Raw genomic sequence first — 14585 nt, 5'->3', positions numbered from 1 at the left:
TTTCTCTCAGTTTACAGAAAAAATCATGTCTTCCTAAATGAGTCCCACTGACCTAAAAGTCTCTCATTCATCATAAGGGACCTTAAAGAACAAACATGAATATTGTAGGCCATGTTCAGGATTCAGTGACATCAGGACACCAGGTAGTATCTGCCGCTGATGATCCAAAGTGTTTTTATGAATAAATGAAACAGGATCTTCTGGTAGTGAGAGGATATGAATGGGCATTTATGACTAAGAATAGAGAGAGGGGGAGGGAAGGATGGCTACTGAGACTGAGAGGCCACTGGCTAGTGTGACCATCTGACAGGCTTTGATGACACAAAGGGGTTAAACCCAACCCAACATTGGGGATAAATAGGGAGTCACCTGTTTTGGTGGCATAATTGCAGCCTATGAAGGGTCACCGTTTACAATACTGTGTATTATGGTGGGAATCTTTGCCCTGCTGAATGGGGAACCCAGGTCAGATTTCTCCATGCGTTGCTGTGATCTTCTACATAATCATTCCTGTCAGTTGGCTCATTATGGATTTTGTCCAAAGCCCCTGAGTGATGTGAGAAGAGCTCTCTTTTCTCCGGGCTGTCTCATGAAGGAATCGTCTTTGTCCTTTCCCCCCCGAGCACGCCGGGGGAAAAACAGAGCCGACGCTAGCTAGGATTGGAGAAAGCCACTGGCAGAGTTTGTCATCGTTGTTGTTAATAAAGACTTGACCCCCCTCTCTCTTTCTATTCAGAAGCGCCATTTCCTGTTTGGCTGTAGTGAAAATATTGAGAGACAATATGAGAGAAGTGAATGTCTTTCCAGAAGCACTTTTGGTCGGATGACTGAGGATGGAGGGATAGAAAAAAGGAGGGGAAAGAAGTTCACTAAATTCTTTCTGACTTGACCAACAGTAGTCAAAGATTGCACAACAGCAGAAACACATTAGTGTAACATAAATGTTGTACTTTGGACCCTTTCAGTGTATTTTATGAGACTGGGTAAATCTTTCCAGCTACATATACGTGCATCTGAATCACAATAGCAAAGATAATGAAAAACACATTGTACCTGCATACTGTTCGTAACACTATATCCAACAGGAAACATTCAAAACTAGAACAGGAACATAATTACTAGAAAACAACAGCGATAGTGACAGTTTACCTGGTGTCTTGGTGAGGGCCGTCCTGCAGAAGGAGGTCGGCTGTAGGTCTGTCGCAGTGGAGGCTCTGGGGGTAAAGCCCCCCTGAATGACCCCCCACTGGCAGTGGCAAGCTCTGCCCACATCGCATCAGGGTGCCCTCAGAGTCACCCAGCTCAGCGTCTACATCCTTCTCTGAGCAGTATGCACCATTTACTGAAAGAGGAGAAGGAGAAATATCACTAAACTGGCTACTACAAATGATCAGTGTGTAGTTGATACACTATTTAAATTTACACCTACTTTATTCACAAGTTCACAAGATATGACTAGTACATCCTTGATATGTGTATCAAATGACCCGACGTCACTTTTAAATTAAAACCTGGCAAAGCACATCATGATCTATTGACTGCCCTGGAAGAATAATCAGTTTACAATGGGATCCATGCCATTGGTGACATGGTGAAATCTTATTAGATTATGAAAATTCTCTTGAGAATTAATCTTTGGCTGCCACAACATTAGTATCTGGTGATGTATGGGGAGCTCTTTGGCAAAGCTCAACTGGTGACAGTGAGAATAGCGCCGGAGAGATTTATTACCAAATATTATTGCTGGAGTAATTCAGGAATTGTATTCCAAAAGGCGATGCGTCCAATTTGGAAAAATAAACTAACTGAAATTAATGTGTCCGGAAGAGACAGCCAGTAGAAGTGTAACTATTGCATGAGTCAAGAATTTAAATTACATACAGTGTTTTTAAATTCGCCATCAGTTGTTTTAATTTCAAGTAATCATTAATTTTGTGTAAATAGTGACTTCATTGTTTTATTTCACTCATTCATGTATTTATTAGGTGGATCATTCATTTTAGAAGAAAACTCAATTTAAGTGCAGTGTGAGTAGATTTAAAGTGTGATTTTCATCCATGGACTCAAAGTCAGAAACGAAAAAATAACTGTGGTGGAAGAATCATTAATAATAGATTAATGTTTCACAGCTGAACAACATCTGCAAATAATCTATTTAGTGAGAGAAAAGCAAGGGTCAGTTTAGTATTTGTTACTGAATAAAAATCTACAAATTTTTATCAGTATTTACCTTTTTTTTCAGTTGTAGCACATTTTAATCCTCATGTACTGGCCTTAGGTATTAAAACCTGAGCATTTGATCAGGACTACAAGCTTCATGAATGTGACCAAAAAATATAATAAAAATAGGACAGAGAGAAATGAAAGTGGAAATGGAGGGAGGGCTCGGTGTATGAAGAAATATTTGCTGAGGGTAAGCCGATATCCCCACACACTCATGTGTAGGCGGCCACGCGTCCCCTGTTCCAACTTTCCTAACTCAATTTCTCAAATTCAATTTTCTCCTAACGATGTTATTGACAATGTTATCACACACCATGAGCTATTATTAATAAAGTCACCCAAACACCCTGTATGTGAGAGAGAACATAAAAAAGCACAGGAGGAGAATGGAAAGGCAAAATGAACTAGATGTGAACATAGTAAAATATTTACCAGAATCAGAAATGAAAAAAGAAAGAAAGAAAAAAAAAGAGACAACAAAAGATATTACAGCATGAATAACAGATGGAGAGGAAGAGTAAACAGTAGAAGACAGAAAGGGAGGAAGTGTTTGGAATATGGGAAAAAGGTTACAGGAATGAACAAAAGACAAGAGAAAACAAGAGAACTTTGTGAGCCATGTTATCCTCAGTTTAAGAAACATCTTTTCACATATCCCTCCTAAAGTTGATGTAGCCTTAGTCTCTTTTGTCTTGTTTGCGGGTCACAGCAGAAACACAAAGAAGTAGAGAAAAGGCAAAGCAAGCAATGCAAACAGTCCAGTATCGCCGGGGGACCGTAGGAATAACGCTGGTTTCACTCAAAGCCGTTAACAGAAGGCAAGATGTCTTTCAGCTCTGGTCTGTTTTCAAGCAATACAAATCATTCTGTTTATCAAATTCTGGACTGTTCTTTCCTTTTTGTTTTACTCTTTTTTATTCAGTGCTTGTTGGCTGGGCATCCCCACCAGTTAGCATATACTGTGTTTCTGTATGAAAGAGTCAAGGCCCACTGATGTGAGGCCAAGTGTTTCCCTGCCTCAAGTCTAGGAGTAATTCAATCAGGATGGCCAGAAGTGACATGAGTCATGATGGAGATGACTAACATCATCAGAGATTTCTTAATTAGGCCTTAACTGTCCATATGCATGCACACGAAAACACAAACAACCAAATAAATGTATTGTCATCATAAAGCAGTGGATGGACTGGCGCTCGGTCAATGAGGCCTTGACTGAATGCACATGCTCTTTCTCTCACACTCATATCAAAGTCACGACCACATAAAACACAGACACACACAACACACAGCCCGGTAAATGTAACTGGAATTATGAGACAATGCTCTTTCTACTCTTGTTACTCTGTTCTAAATTACAGAATGGATGTTTGCCAGGAAAAGTCTACTATGTAAATGAGTTAAACACAGAGACAAGACAGAGATGTTCCCAGAGCACTTATTACCTGTCTGCAAGTTGTTTTACAAAAACAGACTGATAATACAACCATTGTTTCCCAGCATGCTTCTGGGAAAAATTGACTTGGATGCATCTCCACTGCTAAAAGTCACTGGACAGGGGTTGCACTGGGCATGCTTTTACATGTCTTTTGCAAAACTCTAACCTCATATTAAGGCTGGGTATCAAATCTTGACTTTTTTTGCTTCCAAAATGTATCTTCAGTATCAAGAATTGTCACATACTGACTGCTGGCATCAAATGTCTGGTCATATTTGTAGCCTTCTTCACTAATTCTTTTATCAAATAGTTCCCAATTTAAATCAGAATTGTCCAGGTTTTGGTTCTGGTACAGCTACTACAGTTTGTTTGGTGGTTCGATCAACAAGCTAAGGTGCAGGACAAGACATGTCAATTTTTTTATGTTAGATAGGAGGGAGACTTTAACAGAAAAAGCAGAAAAGCTAGACTTTTGTTTGACTCTTGTGTTATGAGCAGGCTGCTGGCAGTGAGTCAGTGTGACCGTCCGCCAGTGGTGGTTGACCGCTGACATTACTGCTTTATGCAAATATGATTTGTGGTCTTCTTTTGTAAAGCTAAAAAAAATGGTTTAGTAGAGAAATATGTTTATGCTTATAAATTCACATTTATTTTTAGAGTATTTTTAAAAGTCAGGTATTGTATTGTCAATATTATCAAAAACTTTTCTTTTTTTTTAATCCAGCCCTATCCAGTACCCAGTATAATTACTGGGACTAACAAACATATTCTCATAATGAAAATGGTCAAATATGAGATGAGACAAAAATGCATTTTGATAAGGATTAACTTTGGGAGCATAACTAACTGGGAATGTCTCATCATTAGACCACTGTGTTCTTGTAACATTTTTACTTAAACATAGCCTGTCAGTCTAATTACAAACCAGGAGCAGAATTAGTTTATTCACCATTTTTTAACAAAAAAATTACATGTTGGTGCAAAGTATATGTAAAGAAGAAAAGAGGCAACATTATAGGATTTCTGGACATTGAACATTTGACTATTTGGAGTCACCAGCAATGCAAAACAATTTACGGCGCCTTTAAAGTCCCATTTGTTAGTAAGATGTTTCTTTTTTATTATGTTCTTTCATGGGAAGTTCCAAATGCATCTGGATTTTTAACATCCAGCGAGCATCTGACTTTCACATGTGTTTTAATTGCATTTAGGTGTTTGCATGACAATTTGTGGAAGAACAGAGACCTTTTTGTATGTCTTTGATTAAGAAGTTCCAATACAAACAGGTAGTAGCACTTCCAGAAAGGCCCTCACGCCTCTACTCCAGTGTCCAACATTTGTGATGAGTGTTGCATCATGTGGGGAAAGCTCAAGTGGACTAAAGAGTCTCCATCCAGGAGACACCTTCTCCATTAAAGTCAGAGTGTTAAATGAGTGCTAAAGTTCCTGATAACCCTGCTGCAGAAAGTTAGTGCTCCAGTGATTTAGAGCTTTGCTACCTTAACAGAATCAGTCATGCTCTGCTCAGGGAAACGAACATATGGTGGCTTGGATGGGACCCGACAGTAAATTCAGTTTATATTGAATGTGCCATGGTAATTCAGCGTTGAACATTTCTTTGTGTGTTGTGGGCCTAGTTTGATCAGAGGGTGGAAGCCAAAGAAAGCGTTGGTGACTGAGGTAGAATGTAAGACATCAAGCAGCGGCCACAAAGGAGGAGAGAGAGAGAGAGAGAGTGTGTGTGTGTGTGTGTGTAAAAGTAAATGAGTGAGAGCAAGAAAGAGAGAGAAGTAACCATTCTTCTTAGGTTATGTAGAGTTAATGGGTGGTCTGTTGAGCATGGCAGCTGTGTGTTCATCATACTTTACATTCCTTTGGCTCTGAATTTGAATTTCTTCCACGTTATGTTCTGGGGAAAAGAATGTTTAAAAAAAACGGGTCTGTGTAATCCACTGACATAATTAAGAAACACAAATTACAATCTGTAGGAACAGTAATGAAAAAAACTTGGCATTTTCAGTTAATCCCTGCAAATTACGTATAGAAACTGAGTTCAGTGTTGCGTCCAGTTCGAATGTGCACCTTAGAAACAAGCATGGTGGGATGCTGCTCTGATATACACAGTTGCAAGCATTCAGGCCCAATTAGCATTAGCAGTGACGCTGTAAAGGCGTGAGATCACGGAAGCTAGGCTAGAAAGACGGATAGAGAAAGAAAGAGGCAAGACAGTGCCAAAAGCACCAGGGGCAAGTGTTGTGTTCGGAGACCATGTACAGATGTGCTGGCTCATCCTCGCAAACAGCCACTGATGTCAGCACTGCCAACTAAAGACGCAGGCACATATAAGGACTCTATTGTTATCCACCTCTTAAAACACCACCCCAAAAAAATTACTTTTGGCACATAGGCTGCAGGCAAGAAACAGCCCCTGTTTAAAACATTGTGTCTAATAATACTCTGTTACATTTAAAGTGGTATCTTCCGTTCCATAAATGTCATCACATGGTATCTGATGCTCACTCTGCTTCCTCTCCTGTATAATTAAAGTAGCGAGTTCTTTTCAGTGAGCCTCACTACAGGATGACAGTAAACTGACATATAAGAGGAAAAGTAAGATTAAAGGAGCAGTGTGTCAGTTTGTACATCACATTGCACATGAATACATAAACTAATGCTTCCTTCAAGAGTGTAATTATAAAGGGATAAATGTGGTTACTCGAGAACTTGTTCTGGGACATGTATGATTATTTTTTGGCCAAGGTTTTGGAGGGAAACGAGGTTCCAATCACCCTGCAATACGCCTGCTCTGATGTCATCCATTTGTCATGCCTCCTTCTTGTCAAAATCCTTTGGGAACGCGGCGCACGAAGCCGCAAAACTCCGATGCATCATGACCGTGACTGGAAAGTGCTTTTTAATCCTTTTCCCACTGATGAATGCAGCCACTGTGACCGTAGAGGCTGTAAAATAAGACAATAGACAGGAACAATGAATGAATGCAGACTCGATAATTCTGATAATTAGGGTACGGCTCACTCTTTAGTGGAAGGTTGTGGTCACTGTGACGGTGATTATATTGATTGTTAAACACGCTTCACATACTGGATAAATTTCACATTGGGGATCACGGCCAGTTAGGGTGCGCTGTAATTGTACACCTATTCAGGCTGCCTCAGGGGCTGATGATCAGAGTCATGTTCAAGTTCAGCAGTGTTGTGCCTTGGCTAAAAACTCTCCCCTGACCTCAGTGACTAATAAATGACTAATAAAGCACAGCAGACACATGTCTCCAATCTAGTAGAACTTAACCCTTCTGAAACAACACAGCTATTATCCCAAGATACTCAGTTATGACTGCATTACCATACAAAGCATTCCAGTCTATACAGTACTGAGAAGATCAAACCACATCATCACATAGTTGAAAGTCTCTGTCGCTGTCTCCCTCAATGAATCTCTCTCCTTCTCGCTCTCTCTGGTATCATTATTTCTCCACAGACAACACCAGTCCTCCATCTGATCAGCAGATGGTCTGGATAGCATTATTAAGTGTAATTGGTGGTAATCTGGGGCGATTTTTTATTTCGGTGACACTTCATTTTCTATAATTCTCGCCTCTCCCTTTTAAGTCACCTAAGCGTTGTGTTAAGTGCCAGAGTGGGACTGTGCTTGTGCCAGCGTTTAATGTGTTCAGGTCTTCAGAGACATGCAGGCCTCAATGAAAAGCAGATGTGCAGATGGATAGATGGTTTAAGGAGAGGAAAGGGGAGCGATCAGAGGTGTGCTGTACTTAAAGCAGGAGGAGGCTGTTGGGGGGTGGCAGGGGGGCGGCGTGGGTGGGGGTGGAGGGGGGGTGTCAGAGAGGGAAATGGGATGTCAGGAGTGTGATGCAAACATCTGAACCCAAGGTACAACAAGCTGCCAAAACCGCAAGACAGATGCCTCTGGAAATCCGACGTGACACCTCAACTGGCCCCACTTTGGCTCCATAAATCATAACATTCAGCACTTAAACATTTAATAATGATCATTTTATTCCTGTCTGCCCCCACACCCCCACCTGCCATGGTTTTCCCCCTCTTCTTTCCTCCCTTTCAACATGAGACAGGTCAACAGTTACAAGTGCGCGACAGCAGGCCGCGGGACTTTGTAGAGGGATGCTCTGGTTGTGCGTCTTGTCCGGTGCAGATGTTGTGTATTAGGGTCCAAAGCCTTTCCCGGCTTCCCTGAATCTCATAACTCATGTCTATATTTGTGTCTGCGGCATAGGCCCGGAACTTATTTGTTTGCTTAGTAATGGATGTATGATTGAAAAACCTGGGGGCACAAGTAAATGAAAAATAACAATGTCTCGGGAGAAAGCTCCTCTTTAAGCAGGTGCGGAGCAAGGGGGAAGGAGAAAAACTCTATTAAATTACTGTAGGAGCACAGAAATGTCAGTGTTTTCGTAGCAGGATTACTAGTACCAGCAGACATGAGAACTTTCATGAGGATAAAATCAATTTGTTCTGGCTGATTTTAGCCGCTCTCAGTCAGGTACCTTTGTTCCTCCCTGTTTTCTCATGGTCAGCTTGGTCACACAATAACCTCAGATTAGCTGCTAGAAAAGTCGAATACGAAAGGATAAACATCAGAGTGAAGAGGAGAGACTCATGTGGCTCCAGGAGCATCCAGCTGCAAGACTCGACCATTTCTGGGCACAGCACGGAAATATCTTACTTTAGCTCCAAAACAGTTAAACAGTAAAGAAATCATTAATATAACAACCTAGAAACAACTATGCCCAGTTTTCCAAACAAACCTGTCTGTGGAATCGTTTGGTTGTTCACACTAAGTGGCAACACGGTTTTAAGTCACACTGATGAATGCAGCGGTCGGTAAATGATTAGCTCTCCTGCCTTTTAGAGAAGAGGGCACATGTTGTGGGAAGCAGGCCTCCTCATAATACTGGGCTCTTCAAATGAAGCAGTGCTAACCGCAGTCATGAACACAAACAAATAGTTGGCAGCCGCGACCCTCCCATCCCAAACCTACCCCACCCACCCCATCCCAGGCCCAGGCTCGGTGCCCACCGAAGGCTCAATGACCAACCACTTTACCACACGGCTGGCAGAGGGGGCGCTGTATGTCAAAGCCAAAACACAGCAGAGAAGGTTGTAGTGTTATGTGACTCCATGCACACGCTTAAACACCTCTCTCTCTCTCTCTCTCTCTCTCTCTCTCTCACACACACACACACACATACTGCTAAAAGAGCTCTCTCACACACTTACAAAGAAGGATCCACTCATGGCTGTGGTCATCCATGATCACATCCCACAACTTCCTTCCAACCGTCACAGCCAATTATTTCTCTGCTGCTGTCCACTCTGATTAATATAATTAAAACTTTACACTTGTGCATGTCACCACCTGGTGGTAGCGCCTTGTCACTGGTGGTGTCTTTCAGGCCACTCTTATTGTGGACAGATCTAAAACCAGCAGATACTATGGCTTCAGACTCAGATCAGTCAGACGTTACGTAATGTGATTCCTTGGACTGCAAACATTATTTCACTCAAATTCAGTGACAGAGCTTTTGATGCAACAACTGATAACACATCATCAGTTTCATGTGTTAATTCAAATGTTTTAATAGCAAATCTGAATGCACTCATTCAGAAGCAAATGAGGTTTTCCTTTCTTCCTTTTTCAATCTAGGAGATTGTTCTATACATTTTGTCACTATTGTGAAAAATGTTTTAATTTGAACTGTTTGTAAATACTTGGGAAACAAAATACCTCTCTTCTCTGCTATGAAGGGTTAAGGTATAATTTGCAGGTTTTCATACAAATAAATACCCATTTTGCCCTGTTGATTCACAGCATTCCCAGTTTATGAAACTTTTTTATAAGTTCTAAACACACAGTGTAAACAGGTAAAATTACCTTATGCTCAGGAAGTGATGTGTTTATGTTTCTAACACAGTGAGACATTCAGAATCAACAGAAGAACATAACAAAAAATAATCAGAAAAAGGAAGGAGCTCAGCATACAGAAACTCAGAAACCTGTCTTCATTACCAGGAAATCCGATGAAAAGTCCTCATAGTGCTCGAAGACACTGTTTGCATACTGACCTCATGCAAGGGCAGTAATAAAACCACAGCAATGATCGATTATCATAAAAAATAAGCAGATATTCTATCTTCAAGTCAAACTCTTTTAGAACATTTGTTAATACAACAAAAATGTGCACAGTCAACAAACCACATTAAAGTCATGAGTAGCCACAACTCTATTCTGACAATCACTATCATAACAAGATTTTGCCCTCAAATCTGTACACTGCCAGGATCAGACAAAGGATCACAAAGTTTTACAAGGAGTCCTCAGCCAAACCCCATCCTATAATTTGGCAGAAAAGCCACACAATTGTAAGAGCCAAACAGCGTACAAACTAGAGTATCAGTCAGGCCCATGGACTGGCTTGATATACCGGCAGACTGACAAGACATGATGCACTTGGCTGGTAGACGTGACAGGAACACCTGGCCCGGTGACAGACACCTTTATAGGACTGGTGAACAACACGGTTGCGGAGCCAGGCCAAACCTCGGCATGGGATCAGGAGGTGCTTCAAAGCCAGACAAGAGGCTGCTCTGTTTGGGGAGGCGGCAGTAAATACTGGCAGAGTGATGTAGCTGGTGCAGAGTTTTTGGACTGACGAGCATTTGAAGCACCACACCCTTAGAGAAAGTGTTAAAGGTGCGACTGGTACACTTCTCAACAGAATCAAGTTATTTCCTGCAATGACTGAGCATAAAGTGTTATGATGTGTTTTTTTTTCAATCAGTGTTTATTTGAAAGGTTTAGATCCTGAATCTGTGTGTGTGTACATGTTACTTTGAGTGCTTGTGTTTTTGTCTGTGTGTGCTGTGTTCACTCATGAGAACAACCAATGTATATAAATCCGCTGTAAAAAGTACACATGGGGATTTAGTGCAGAAGCTGCGTTTGCTCCCTCCGAACAATAGGCCTCAGTTTGTCCGTGTGCCCATTCGAGTCATATCCAAACATTGGAGACGTCCCCCTGAAACTGAAGTGAAATCAGATATATTTGTCAAACATCAGCATGGCCGTCTATTTGTCAAAATTACTATAACAGCACAATAAATCTGTACTGTTGATAATGGCTGGGCGATGAAAATAGCTTTTGTCAAATAGAGGTCATTCGTAAGGATAGCTTTGTTCACAAATGAAAGAGACTCATGATAGCTTAATTTTTATTTCTCATATTTTTCCTTTTTGTAATGCAAATGGAATAAAAAACTGCTAAAAGTGAACAGTCTTTGTTTCTTCATATCATGACAGCAAAAATCTGGTGGCACTAGAGGAAAAGTCATTAGGATTCATCCTCTGGGCAGCCTCAATATCTGTACCAATTTTCATGGCAATCCATCCAATAGTTGTTGAGATATTAAAGTTTGGACCAAAGTGGTGAACCAACCAACCAATTGACTGACCGACAATCCCAATCCCTAAATCCATGCCACCACCATGACTAAAAATAGGCACGACAAAAGCCACACCAAGCTATAAGGTCAGTGAAAAAGATTCAGTCAGAATTGGATTTTTTTTTCAAGAGCAGCCAGATACTATTCTGTCTTGCTGTAAGCTCCCATTAAAAAGGCATTGCTAGCCAAGCTCATCCCTGCAACGGTGGCCTGCTCATTTTGGTCCGAGAGGCTGTCGGCACAAAACTCACAGTGCTCCTTCAGTCCTCTTCAGCCAGCACCCAATATTTACAAGCAAACCCAAATCTGTGAGAGAATTCGATTGAACACAGATGGCAGGAAATTCCTCTGAAATGACAGTGGCCAAACTCAACCACAGAACATGAGAGTATCTTCATGTCGCAGACGCACCGAGGCCCATCTGACAGATACTCTCTCTTCTTCTCGCCCAGCGCCGCCTCCTGCCATCGATTACGTTTTGACAACAGCAGAGATTTATATGACTTCTGTAAAACAAGTGATCAATTTGCAGCAATTTCTGTATATTTTTTAATGGTTTAGGGGCAGCGGTGGGAGAGAAATAAATGAATAGTTAGGAAAACGTCTGGAGGAAAATTCCCTTGATGGTCGGTGGTCCAACTGAGAGGCTGAATTTAAGTGTTGGTAATTAGATCACATTTGAATGAGGAAACATTTGAAAATGATTATTTTGTTACCTACACACAGTGCACATAACCTTCTGTTATTCTCAGAGGGGATGCTAGTTGTTTAAAACAAGGGCCAAACCAGATGTTTTGGGAACCAAAAGAGGAATCCAATTTCACTTCCTACTTCTTTGTTACTATTTGTTGTTTTAGTGCAGGAAGAATAATGGAATGTTACTTTGTGAAAAGGATATGTTCAAAGCATGCATAGTAATTGCTTTGGCTTTTGAAGTTTCCGGTTTAAGTTGAAGCCAATGCTTCTCCATAGTGTCCACAATGAATACTAGCTAGTCAGGATAATTAGGGGTTAACTCAGCCCCAAAATGCAGCTCTTTGAGGAAAATGACTTTTTCAAAAGTCCACAGTTTGCTTTGACAGCGGAGGCAGAGAGGGGAAGCTTTTATTTTGATTAGATTATTGGTGTTGTTTCATGTCGCCGGTTTCTAAACCTGCAGAAAGCTGATCTGCTCAAACAGAAGGGGCTAAATCTGTCTGCGTATCCTCAAAACAAATGTTAGATTACAACACAGGACACATGACACAAGAACAAGTACACTATAACAATGGCTGTTATAACAATCATTATCTGATGATGCACTGTTAAAAAAATGTCTTGCTTTTACAGTTTGGTCATAAAGTGACATTACTTCATTTGTTTACAACGCGGTTTTAGACGTTTCAGAAGATTTACTTATTGTGGACTCTTCTTAGCAGAATGGTAGTCTGTAACTGATTCAAACCAACAGCCAGCAGTCAACATCTGCCACCAAAGGGCATTAAGTTGCCTGAAAAATGACCATAACCCGGGCTGAAGAGGGACCTCCTCACGCACTTCAAGGGCAGCACGGTATTGGGGTTTTCATAAATATACAGAATAAATAAGAGAGGGCCCCAGGTTTTCCACTGAGCAAACCTGTGTTGAGTTTCAAACCACACATACCTAAGGAAGTCAGCAATACCATTCTTTTATTGTGTGGGGAGTCCTCATTCACCAAAGGCTTTGGGACTGGCGACCCCCCACCCCCGTACCACCCACAACCACACACTCACAAACACAGATCACACATACAGTAAAGACAGGAACACGCACTCTAGGTAATTTGAGATGGACAGTCCAACAGACATTATATATCACTTCACATCAAATAGAGCTTCATAATGCTGCTGCGAGGAGGATGAGGAGGAGGAGGAGGAGGAGGGGGCAGTCAACCCCTCATCCCTCTACAACCTCAGGAAGAGCATGCTGTTGGCCACCGCTTGAGAAGTGATGGCAGGACTCCTGAGCCCCCGCAGTTACAGGGACTAAGGTACAGTGGGGCCTGTAAAAACCCCAAAATGGTACCAAATGACACCTATGGAAACACATTCAATCTTGTGCGGTGGGAGGTCAATATACAGCTATTTACACAGACAGCAGCCCTGTGTGTTGGAACGGACAGGGCCACCATCAAAGAGCTTTATGAGCAAATATATTCTCACAGCGTAAGCATTTTAGATGTCCAGGCATTAAAGCCCTCCTGTGTTTCCCTTCTCTTGTTTAATGGCTGTAATAAGATTCCTTTTATTATGATTTCTGCTCTTGCTGCGTCCCTTCACCCCGTGAGTCAGCCGACGGTTACGGCCAATGCGAGACATGAGTTTTGTCTCAGTAGTGAAACTATTTCGAAGTTGGAGCTTGTCACTCTGTTTGACTGTGGGTAAGGTCAAACACCCACAGTAACAATAACAGTGCAAAGAGATTGGTATTTTTAAGATTTGGTGCTATAACAAACACACAGTTTTACAGTGTGTCCTGACAAATGTAGGACAGAGTCAATGGACCACGAGCGACGCTTTCAACAGAACATAATATTTATCATCTATCACCTGTAGACCAGGAATGTCATCTAAGGTGAGCTTGTATTGAAAATAAATGTGGATTCATAGAGACAAAACTCTATAGGTCATGGTGTATTTTTTTAACAAATACAAACTACAAAATCTCTGTGTCCATAAAATTCATATAAATTAAAGTGAAAACAGATAATTTTTTCCAACTATTCAGCTATTGTAATGATGTGTGTATAGTAATAGTTTGAGTAATGTTATTGCGTCACACAAACTAAACAAGTAACTACAGCAGGGGTTGGAGTCAGGGTGGAGGAGGAAGAAAACAGAAGAAAACATTAGGAGAAAAAATGAGTTTGTTCATTAGTCTATAATGGAGACATGAAAGCAGATAGAAATTCTTTAGTATGTGATGAGAAAAGCGAACTGGGTTGGTTGCATGTTTATGTTTTTACAAAATAAAAGAATACGCAACAGAGACAGTGATAACATATTTTCTGTCCGTTGATTTTTATATGAACAAGTAGATCAGCAGCCTGACTGGATACTGATCCAGTGCTCTATGGCTGCAGGACTGCTAGCTTATCTAATTGATTTCTAGAGGGCTTTCTTCCCGTTGGCTACGGTAGCTAACGGGAAGTTAGATGTGTACATGACATGTACATGTATGTATATGTATATGTACGTATGTCATACATTTAACACACAGCACATGATACAAAACCATACTATGCAAACTATCAAATAATCGGTACATTAATTGATAATAAATGTTGATTAAATAATTGTTTGTTAACTTGCAGCCCCAATACAAACCACATAATATCCTTCTTAAAGTGAACATAGTCATGTAACAAAAAACAGATAAACAGTATATTCGTAATAGACTTCTAAAGTATA

At 40.9% G+C, this 14585-nt stretch overlaps 1 protein-coding gene across 2 annotated transcripts in view; it reads right to left on the bottom strand.

The window, feature by feature from the left end:
* The window catches only part of LOC137187914 (zinc finger protein GLIS1), a 76780-nt gene that overhangs the window by 44785 nt on the left and 17410 nt on the right, over positions 1–14585 (bottom strand). For both annotated transcript variants that reach the window (XM_067597194.1, XM_067597193.1), the window contains exon 3: positions 1150–1342. In XM_067597194.1, coding sequence (XP_067453295.1) covers positions 1150–1342 — 193 coding nt within the window. The remainder of the gene's footprint in view (positions 1–1149; positions 1343–14585) is intronic.

Source organism: Thunnus thynnus, chromosome 8, assembly GCF_963924715.1.
Source record: "Thunnus thynnus chromosome 8, fThuThy2.1, whole genome shotgun sequence".
NCBI classification, from domain to species: domain Eukaryota; kingdom Metazoa; phylum Chordata; class Actinopteri; order Scombriformes; family Scombridae; genus Thunnus; species Thunnus thynnus.
The sequence above is the reverse complement of the archived record's forward strand: the minus strand, read 5'-3'. Positions and strand labels throughout refer to the sequence as shown.